At 36.9% G+C, this 11,551-nt stretch overlaps 1 protein-coding gene and 1 pseudogene across 6 annotated transcripts in view; both read right to left on the bottom strand.

The window, feature by feature from the left end:
• Positions 1 to 4,858: 4,858 nt before the first annotated feature.
• Positions 4,859 to 11,551, bottom strand: part of GIN1 (gypsy retrotransposon integrase 1) — a 59,041-nt gene continuing 52,348 nt past the window's right edge. For 5 of the 6 annotated variants that reach the window (XR_013532200.1, XR_013532204.1, XR_013532203.1 and 2 more), the window contains exons 9-10: positions 10,842 to 11,005; positions 4,879 to 5,015 (exon numbers count right to left, since the gene is read on the bottom strand). Coding sequence is in view for 1 of the 6 variants with exons in the window: in XM_078365096.1 (XP_078221222.1) it covers positions 4,956 to 5,015 (60 nt within the window). In the remaining 5 variants the exon portion in view is untranslated. Of the gene's footprint in view, positions 5,016 to 10,841; positions 11,006 to 11,551 lie in introns of all 6 variants that reach the window. The other variant, XM_078365096.1, reaches the window with a different exon arrangement.
• Positions 5,385 to 6,214, bottom strand: LOC100395646 (glutathione S-transferase mu 3 (brain) pseudogene; annotated as a pseudogene).

Genomic DNA, 11,551 nt, shown 5'->3' with positions numbered 1-11,551 from the left:
AAGTTTTGCAAATTCTTACCCAGTCCATGCCATTGAAATGGGTAAGAATTCTCAGAAACCTGTCCTTGTCAATGTCCTTTCCATTCTTTCCATGAACCTGCTTGAAGATACCACACATTAGGATTCCCTTGCTTACAAAGGGGTTTCAAAAAAAGCATCAGAATTAAGCAATTAACTGTGGACAATAAAGACTTAAAATGATCATGGTTAAAGACACAATTAATAAGAAACTTTGGTTATTTCTGTAGCCTATAATAATTTAACATAATCATAATTATGACTGAGAGCATATACAAAGATATATCAGAATTTTAGAACTTTCATATAATATTGGAACACATTAATAACATATCTAGACAAATATAACTCAAAAGATTAGGCATCATTTCTTATCTGACAATGCTACTCATACAATTTAACATATAAAATAAAATAAGCCTATTTATTTTCTCTTCTGTATGCTTTGAGAGCCCTCTATAACATCCCAAAGTCAGTTTGAAGTCAAAAAGAATTAATTTTGATTTTGAAATTTGATTTTAGGAAGCCTATAAAATATGTCAAAAGTTCAAAACAATTCATCAAGATAGGATTACAGGTAACTGTAAAATAATAGCTATTCATTTTGCAAAAGTGATAATTAAAAGATTTTAAAAATAAAAAAAAAATTACTCTTTGAGATAAGAGAATCTGTTTTCCAAATAATCAAAGACCAAATAAAGACAGCATGAGACACAAAAAATCTGTTCCTTTCACCCTCTCTGCCCCCATATTACTATTATTATTACTACAGTTTACTCAAGGGGTAAACAATTTTTTTATTCTTTCTTATTAATAATACACAAAAATCTTATTTAAAAAAGGAAACCAAATTTTAGTTTTGTGTTAGTGTACTTTTGATATTAGGGCTAATTAATCCATTTAACATTAGTGTAACTGCACAAGATTTTCTTTTACTCTTTTCCTTTCTTTTTAAAAAAGTTTTTATATCCATCCAGTTTTGTCTATATCATTTCTTTGTTCCTCCATTTTGAAACAACCTTTAAATAACCTCTAAACTAGATAAAAATCACTTTTTCTAACAAAAATTACATTTTTATGCCTTCCTTATTACCATTCTTACCAAAAAATATGATGTTTTTGTACACTTTGCATAGAGAATAGTTTCACTTATTATTACTAATTTTAATTACATATATTAATTAAAATTTTAGCGCTTAGTAACTTCAATTTCCAGTGAAAAACCTAGGTTATTAGCAGTTTTGAATTGTCTTATTTCATTTCAGTAGTTATAGATAAAATCATTTTATAGCTTTTAGGAAACTCTATTTCCTCAATTTTTTATATTTATGAGTGGATCCAAACATATTTAGCTTCTCTGTATTATATAAAAACAAGATGTTGAAATGCATAAACTTATGATTAATAATGAATGTTTCAGTATTTTAATTTAGAAATGACTCAGATATATTATAAAGAGCTAACTTTAAGGTTTTAAATTGCTGAAAAATTTTTTAAAACTATGACATGTTTATTTACACATTTTTATGCTGTTTACATTCACCTAGTTTACACATTCTTAACAATTATGTTTGAATTTCTCTCTGTGAGAGATGGGAAAGTTCTTCAACGTTTATAGCTTAGACTACATTATAAAGAGTTATAATCTCTTGCTCTATGGACACTATCCACTATTAGCATAAACATATACCTATTCTCTAAATCAGCTACATCTTAAATTAGTTACCTTGAGTCGCTCCAGCATGTCTGAACAGAACTGGGCAAGCTCCAAACCCTGGTGCATGCCATTCCTTATTTGGAAACCCTCCTGACTTTATCCTGACTGGCTTCCTCTTCTTCCCCCTTATCTATTCAGGAAATTTCCAAATTTTTGGCCAATTGGGTCAAGCATAGAATGTGAGGTCCCATTCTGGGCAATGGAAACTGGACACAGCAGTAGGGCGATTGAGTCCGGTTATGAAAGTTATAAATGTCCCTGTCTTCTTTGTTCAGGTGCGCTCTTGTGGCAAGACTGCCAGTGAGTTGCACCCTTCCTGCAGGAAGTAAACTAACCTTGCTCAGTAATCTATTATCTCGGTGTGGCTTTTTCCCAATATTATAAACCTGTTCCCAGCATCACTAAACAAAGCTAGACATTGTAAAAGTTCAGAAAATATCACCTGAAAATATATTGCTCTCATATATTATTGTTACCAATATGTAATCGGTGAGGCTTTATGAATTCTTACCTGTCTAAAGACAGATTTTCTGGTTTTTTTGTTTTGTTTTTAGAGACAGAGTCTCACTCTGTCACCCAGGCTGGAGTACAGTGGCACAAGCTCAGCACACTGCAACTGCTGTGTCTGGGGTTCAAGTGATTCTCCTGCCTCAGCCTCCTGAGTAGCTGGGACTATAGGCAGCTGCTACCATGTCCAGCTAATTTTTGTGTTTTTAGTAAAGATGGGGTTTCCCCAGGCTGCCCAGAGTGGTCTTGAACTCCAGAGCCACCTCCCAAAGTGCTAGGATTACAGGCATGACCCTCCATGCCTGGCCTAAAGACAGATTTTCTGGAAGAACTCAGTTGTCAATTGTCTTCTCCCTTGAGAGTTCCAGCAACCAGGAAAGATAAGCTTTTACTGCAGGAGTACTTCATTACACCCAGATGGACCTTGTCACAAACCAGCACCTATCCTTCTTTTAAGGGCCCATTCATCTTTCCCCAAAACCACTTACTACTTCTGGCCTAAGTTTGCCCAAAGCAAAGAAGGAGGGTATAGGCAAAGGACCAGTGAAGAAACTAGAAAAGCAACTTAAACAAATTAAAGCCTTGTTACACAAATGTAAACTAATGCCTTTTCCATTGTGAGAATTTCTAGTGACTCAGTCTCCCCAGTGAATGGAGGAAACACCCTTACAAATGGAGACTTCCTTTATTGATGTAAACTTATTTTACAAGAGAGTTTCCAAATAGCCAGCTAACTGACACGAAGATATTTTGGAAATCAAAGTAGTTTAATAGGTGGCCCTACTGAGTTCAAGGTAGAGCCCATTAATGACTAGAACAAAAAAGGCATTCTCTGTGCCTGGACTCAGAATGGATAGCTGAGAAAAAGAAGTAAGCCTACTTTACCTGATGAAGCACCTTTTATATTTTATGCAGTTCTCTTTTCCCATTCAGGCAGTAAAAGTAACTTGTCAGAGACATCTGAATGAAAGAGCAATGTTATCTTGAATAGGGGCTGGGTAAAATGAAGCTGAGACCTAAAGTGTTGCATTCCAAGGAGGGTAAGTCATTCTTAGTCACAGGATGAGATAGGAAGAGGTCAGCACAAAATTACAGGTCATAAAGACCTTGTTGATAAAACAGGACAGTAAAGAAGCTAGCTAAACCAAAGATGGCACCAAAACCAAGATGGCAATGAGAGTGATCTCTGGTCTTCCCCACTGTTATACTCCCAACAGCTTTATGATGGTTTACAAATGTCATGGCAATGTCAGAAAGTTACTCTATATGGCCTAAAAAAGCAAGGACCCCACATCTGCAGGAATTGCCTGCCCCTTTCCTGGAAAACTCATGAATAATTCACTGCTTGTTTAACACATTTCCATGTGCTGACTGGGCAATTTGCAAAAGAAAGAGGTTTGATGGACTTATAGTTTCACATGTCTGGGAAGCCTCACAATCATGGCGGAAGGCAAGGAGAAGCAAGTCACATCTTACATGGTGGGCAGCAGGCAAATAGAGAGCTTGTGCAGGGAAAGTCCTCTTATAAAACCATCAGACCTTGTGAGACTCACCCACCATCACAAGAACACCATGAAATTGACCTGCCCTCATGATTCAATCACCTCCCACCAGGTCCCTTCCACAACACTCAGGAATTCAAGATGAGACTTCGGTGGGGACATAGCCAAACCGTTTCACACATAGTTTTTTTTAAAAAATCATAAAGATAGGCTGCTCTGCCCATGGAGTAGCCATTCTTTATTCTTTTACTTTCTTAATAAACTTGCTTTTGCTTTGCACTGTGGACTCACTCTGAATTCTTTCTTATTTGAGATCCAAGAACCCTCTCTGAAAGTCTGAATCATGATCCCTTTCCAGTAACAAAGCTAAACCAAAAGGTTATCATACTTAACTTTCCTTATCTTTAAAGCACTTAAGCTTTTTGTTTTGTAAAATCTCTTTTAAAAGAGGCAAGAGAAATTTTGAAATCTTCTTAGAAACTTCTGCATATGAATAGACATCCCTGAGTAAGCCTAATTCAGGAGGCTTCATTTTAAAATGTATTTCTTAAAATGTAGTATTGTTCACATGGAATGTTCTATCATAATTTTAAATTATCTTTAGTAAGATTTTGTCAATTTTGTAAGCATTTGCTATTTTGGAAGTCTAAATCTCATACAGTCCATGTAAAATAAGTGCAGCCAGAAGGTGGAGTACTCAGTTCTTCAGAAATTAAAAATCCCATTTTCACAGAATCTTGTCTTTGGTTCTAAGATAACCTTGATAACTTTGCCAATAACTTTTTCCTACTTCAGTGTAAAAAAAAAGAAAAAAGAAAAGAAACCATAAAATCCCTAAAAGCCGAAGTTTGCCACTCCTATTGTAAATGACCATTTAATGCCAATTTCTGTCTGACAGAGTCAGACATCTGAAGCTTCTAATTGGATTCAATCTAGTAAGTTATTGTATCTAATTTTATCCTGGACCCAGTCCAGTTTCTGCCACAACTTCCAAACTCAGTCCAGATCAACCATTTGCTCGGAGTCAGATAGCTTAAAACACAAATCCATGGAAATTTGGAATCCAAGAGAAAACTTACCCACAATCCTCAGTGGTTGTGTGAGAGCAATGAATGAATTGGGTCCAGAAGATAGTTTATTTGGTCACTTGAAACTCCTGGTGGTCACTGGAAACTCTACTGTGAATCCCACTTCTGATAGAGCTTATTTGGTCACTTGAAACTCCTGGTGGTCACTGGAAACTCTACTGTGAATCCCACTTCTGATAGCACCTGTTAAAAGAAAAATTTTAGAGAAATTAAATTTTACATAGTTTTATTGAGCAAAGAACAATTTTCAAATCAGGCAACTCCCAGAACTGGGAACTGACTCCAGGCCCACATATTGTATGATTCTATTTATACAAAAGGGCCAATAGATGCAATGTCTATAGAGACAGAAAATATATGGGTGTTTCTTAGAGCTAAAGTGGTGGATGGTGAGGGGCTGCCAGTGGGTATGGGATCTCTTTTTGAGGTGATAAAATGTCCTAAAATTAAATTGTGATCATTCTTGCATAACTCTGTCAATACTATAAACCATTGACTTTTCCCTTTAGAGGAGTTAATTTTATGGAATGTGAATTATATCTCAACAAAACATTTTATTTTTATTTATTTATTTATTTTTAACCTAAATGCTATTTATTGAAGAGAGCAAAGAAAAAGTGCTGACCCCTTAGGGACAGGAAGAAACAAAAGCAGCTCTGCAAGTCTTCCTGCTGCTCAGCATATAGCCTTGTTGCCCCATTGGGCCATCTTGTTGTTGATGGGCATCTTGAAGAAGTTATCAGACTGTATGTAGGCAGCGATTTTCTCCAAAGCCTCAAAACGGCCCATGAAAGCCTTCAGGTTTGGGAACTCATCCAGGCACTTGGGCTCAAATATACGGTTCTGATCCAAGATATCATAGGTGAGAAAGTCCACATAGGTGAGCTTTTCCCCTGCAAACCATGAGAATTTCCCCAAAAACATGGAGAATCGTTTCAGTTGTCCAGGTAGCTGTTCCAAGTACTGAGGCTTCAGTTTTTCATGGTCAGGGCTGTAACAGAGCTTTATCAGTTGTATGCGGAAATCCATTACTTGGTTCTCTACGATGTCCACTTGTATCTTTTCCTCTTCAGTCTCACCACACATGTTGTGCTTGCGGGCGATGTAGCGCAAGATGGCATTGCTCTGGGTGATTTTGTTCTTCCCATCCAGGAGGTAGGGCAGATTAGGAAAGTCCAAGTTTAGCTTGAATTTCACATCCAGCCATTGGCTTCGATCATAGTCAGGAGCTTCCCCGCACGTGTAACGTTTCTCCTTGTAGGAGGTATCGGTGAACTCCAGGAGCAGGCGGATGGCGTGCGCCAGCCCGCGAATATCCCAGTACCCCAGAACCATAGACGACTGGCACGACATGATACCAGCTTGCTAGCCTTCGAGGACTCAACAAAACATTTTATTAAAAAACAAAACAAAACTGTGCAATCATCTTCAGGTCAATAATTGTCTATCCCAAAGGCCTGAAAACTCCCTGTCACAGTGAGGACACATGGAAATGCATTCATGGCTTCCACAATTTAGTCATGGCTCTTTCAAATACTGAAGTATTACTACTACTATCAACAACCTCACTAAGGTAATTCCTTAGTTTCATATTTGTGAAAACACACTGTATATGTCCTGCTTAGGCCAGCTCTATTACCTACCGGAAGGTGTCCCTCAACACTGACTTCTCTGCTTAGGGAAGAGGCCCACAGACATGGGAAAGTTTTTGTTGTGTGTGAAAGTCTGTGCATGCATAATTACCCTGCCTGGTGCTACGCCTTGCCAAAGATAACCCGCTCCAATCCTTTAGCTTTCTCAACTCAGGGAGTTGCAATCTTTGAGATTAAAAATGTAAAGAAAAGACTGAAAGCCTCCCAGAGGGGAAATGTGAATCTAGACATACAAAGAGCTAAATTGTGAGTGGGTAGAGATCAGAAAACATCATATTTTCTGCTGCTTTGCTGTCTTACATGCTCACTGTATTCCCCAGTTACACATGATCTTCCAGTGATTCATTACAGTTGGAATAACACTCATATCCACTACTGGAACCAAACACAACTTCCTCAGTTTGGAGTTAATTGAATTGTCATGTTTCTTCAGCAAAGCCCTGTGTCTCAATAACCTTGATAATTCCGGTGTCTTAGTAAAAAGTACTTGCAGTGCTAAGAATTTAAGTTCTATTAATACTCACTGCAGGAAATCAAAGAAAGATTTGGAATTAAAGGCTAAGAACCTCGTTTGTGAGGTGGAATAGAAAATATTCAAAAAAACTTCTGATTCTTATTCTATAGGAAAAAGTTCTCTCCAGTTTTCAAGTTGCAAATTAAGATGAAAATAGGAAATGATATTTAACTAATTTTACATATTCTATATAAATTACACTGGGTTGTAATTTCATTGGCAAAGACAAAGTAATGTGTGATTGCAAACAAGTTACTGCAGAGACCACTGTTCTACCACGTTCCATTTTCACCGCCAGATAAAAATGAGATTCTTGAGAACTTGCCTGCTTTATGTTTGGTATAAATGTGTTTACATGTATATGTGTTAACATATATATTATGTGTTAACATCAGCTATATCCATCAGAAAAGGTGCAGGAAGCAGAATGCTCCACTGCCATCCTTCATAAAGTTAGGAAAGTTACTTGAGCCTCTCTTTGTTCTCCCAAGGAATGTAAATAATGCTATTGAGTATGTATAATCAATCATGGGAAGCTTTAAATCACCACCTAGCAATCATTAACCAGAAATGTGGCAGGTGAAAGGCAAGTGCAGATTCTCTGTAGCAAAGAAAATGTCTTAGCCTCCCTCAAGGGACACATATTAACTAAAGAGCTTTTTGTTTGTTTGTTTTTGCTGTTTGTGTGTGTGTTTTTTTTATATAGAGTTTTAAACTGCATATAAATGAATGCTGAATTCCTAACCCCTGAAGTCCAGATCTTATATCCAAATGACTATTCAATGGATGCACTTAGATGTATAATAAACACCTCAAACTCAACATGTTAAAAACTGAACTTCTCTTTTCCTCCTCAACATGCTTCTCCCAATCTTCCTCATCTTAGTTATCAGCTACTCCATCCTTCTAGTTATGTGAGCCAAAAGTGTTTGGAGTAATCATAGATGCTTCTCTTTCTCTAAATCCCTACATCCAATATGTTAGCAAATTCTGTATAATGCAGCTTCAACATATAACAGATAATAACCATTTCTTCTCACTTCCTTTGCTATTGCTGCCATCATCATCTCTTACTGGAATTATTATTTTTTTCATATTTATATTTCTTTTTGTTTTATTGCATTTTAGGTTTTGGGGTACATGTGAAGAACATGCAAGATAGTTGCATAGGTACACACGTAGCAGTGTGATTTGCTGCCTTCCTCCACTTCACCTATATCTGGCATTTCTCCCCATGCTATCTCTCCCCAACTCCCCTAAGCCTGCTGTCCGTCCCCTATTCCCCCAAACAGACCCCAGTGTGTGATGCTCCCCTCCCTGTGTCCATGTGTTCTCATTGTTCAACATCCACCTATGAGTGAGAACATGTGGTATTTCATTTTCTGTTCTTGTGTCAGTTTGCTGAGAATGATGGTCTCCAGGTTCATCCGTGTCCCTACAAAGGATACGAACTCATTGTTTTTGATGACTGCATAATATTCCATGGTGTATATGTGCCACATTTTCCCTGTCCAATCTATCATTGATGGACATTTGGGTTGATTCCAGGTCGTTGCTATTGTAAACAGTGCTGCAATGAACATTCGTGTGCATGTGTCCTTATAGTAGAACGATTTATAATCTTTTGGATATATACCCAGTAATGGGATTGTTGGGTCAAATAGAATTTCTATTTCTAGGTCCTTGAGGAATTGCCACACTGTCTTCCACAACGGTTGAACTAATTTACACTCCCAACAGTGTAAAAATGTTCCTATTTCTCCACATCCTCTCCAGCATCTGTTGTCTCCAAATTTTTTAATGATCGCCATTCTAACTGGCGTGAAATGGTATCTCAATATAGTTTTGATTTGTATTTCTCTAATGACCAGTGATGATGAGCATTTTTTCACATGTTTGTTGGCCTCATGAATGTCTTCTTTTGTAAAGTGTCTGTTCATATTCTTTCCCCACTTTTGAATGGGCTTGTTTTTTTCTTGTAAATCTGTTTGAGTTCTTTGTAAATTCTGGATATCAGCCCTTTGTCAGATGGGTAGATTGCAAAAATTTTTTTCCCATTCTGTTGGTTGCTGATTCACTCTAATGACTGTTTCTTTTGCTGTGCAGAAGCTGTGGAGTTTGATTAGGTCCCATTTGTCTATTTTGGCTTTTGCTATCAATGCTTTTGGTGTTTCGGTCATGAAGTCATTGCCTACGCCTATGTCCTGAATGGTTTTGTCTAGGTTTTCTTCCAGGGTTGTTATGGTGTTAGGTCTTATGTTTAAGTCTTTAATCCATCTGGAGTTAATTTTAGTGTAAGGTGTCAGGAAAGGGTCCAATTTCTGCTTTCTGCACATAGCTAGCCAGTTTTCCCAACACCATTTATTAAACAGGGACTCCTTTCCCCATTGCTTGTTTTTGTCAGGTTTATCAAAGATTGTATGGTTGTAGATATGTTGTGTTGCCTCCGATGCCTCTCTTGTGTTCCATCTTACCTGAATTATTAGCAACGGCCTCCTAACTAGAGCTCCATAGCCTTTTGTCAATCTATTTTCTTCCCAGCTGCTAGAACGATTTCCTTAAAACCTGGAGCAGAACATGTCACTCTTTTCAAGTACCTCCAGATGATTCTCATTTTGCTCAGATTGAAAACAGAGTTCATACAATGGCCTGTGAGGCTTGAAATAATTTACTCTATCCTCTTTTCTCTCTGACTCCTATTATACTCCCTCTTAGTCTGTTCTAAGTTTCCTGGGCCTCATACTTTTCCTCAAAAATACCAGACACAGAAACACCTTAGTGTCTTTGAACTTGCTGTTTCTTTCCCCTAAAATGTTCTTTCCACAGATATACATCTGGTTCCTCTCTTCGTTTTCAACAAAATTTCCATACATCACCCTCTTCTGCAAGTCGGTTTTCTGCTCCATATTGTGCTCCTGAATTCATTCATGCTTTTCTTTGGCAGCTATAATGTATTTATTTCATTGCTATATAGTACGCTATCATATGAATATATGACAAGTTATCTAGTCCATTGTTGCTTATCTAGGTTGTTGCCAATGTTTCGCTAGTACAAAAATTCCTGCTATAAACATTTTTGAAAATAGCTTCTTGTGCGAAATTCCTGGTATAGATAGATTTGTCCATGTTTGGTTTTACTATATAATGTGAAATTATTTTTTAAATAGTGGTATTTGGTATCAATTTACTCACTTAGCAGTATTGTACGATTGTATTATCTGCTCTACATCCTTTCTAATACTTTTATTATTGCCAACCTAGTTGACATTAAATGATCTCTAATAATTATTTTATTTCTATTTTCTGGCTACTAATGAGATTGGACATTTTAAAGTATTATTATTGCCTGTATTCCAACAGGGAACACATGACAAATTCAGATAATCAAAGGGACTAAATACAAATATGTACATAGAGTGTAGGAGAGACCAGGGCTATCAACCATAGAGCTGTTTTCATCTCCAGGCCTAAAAGGCTGAGTGAAGGAAGAAATTACTGGAAAACCCAGAATAGAGTCTTGTATAGTAGGGACTTTTATATGAAAGAAACAGGCAGAGTGAGTAAAGAAACAAGGAGAACAAATATCTCAACTTCATTCTCCTCCCACCTAATCTTCCACCAAAACGTTCATTGGAATCCCCGTTGGCCAACCCCAGCTGTAAGTCAGAGGGTATTGAAACCCTCCTGATATGTTCCAGAGAGACTAGGATTCTGGTGCAAAATTCAGGAAATATTATTTAGTTGTGTCCCCACCCAAATCTCATCTTGAATTTTAGTTCCCATAATCTCCACATGTCATGGGAAGAACCCAGTAGGAGAAAATTAAATCCTGGGGATGGTTACCCTCATGCTGCTGTTCTCTTGATAGTGAGTAAGTTCTCATAAGATCTGCTGGTTTTATAAGTGACTTTTCCCCCTTTTGCTCAGCACTTCTCCTTCCTGCCATCATGTGAAGAAAGACGTGTTTGCTTCTCCTTCTGCCAGGATTGTAAGTTTTCTGAGGCCTCCTAAGGCATGTAGAACTGTGAGTCAATTAAATTTGTTTCCTTTATAAATTACCCAGTCTCAGGTAAGTAACAATATAGAGGCAAAATAACAATAATAATAAATTTAAATAATAAAACAATAGATAAATGCATGAGCAGTTTGGCTTTTCTCTTCTATGAAGTACCTAGTCAACACTTTTGTCCATTTTAATATTAGCTTATTTATTTTTTATTTTTATTTATAGGAATTCTGTATGTGAACAATTATTCCTATAAAAAATAAGGTTAATTTTCTTTCTAATCCTAATGCCTTTTCCTTTTTCTTGCCTTAATATGCTGAATAGAGCCTCCTGTACCAAAACAGTTATAAGTTGTCATTACCTTTAGAAAATATTTTCAATGGGTTCTCCATTGTGTACTATACTTTTTAAAAATTTTCCAGTCAATAGCAATATCCAGCAAATGCTTTTTCTCCTTTACTGGATTAGGGATCCACAAACTATGACCCCACAAACCAAATACAGCTCTACTATGAAATATCTAGAAATAGATATTTCTGTAAATAAA

Source organism: Callithrix jacchus, chromosome 2, assembly GCF_049354715.1.
Source record: "Callithrix jacchus isolate 240 chromosome 2, calJac240_pri, whole genome shotgun sequence".
NCBI lineage: Eukaryota > Metazoa > Chordata > Mammalia > Primates > Cebidae > Callithrix > Callithrix jacchus.
Note: the sequence above shows the minus strand (reverse complement) of the source record. Positions and strands in the feature narration are given on the sequence as shown.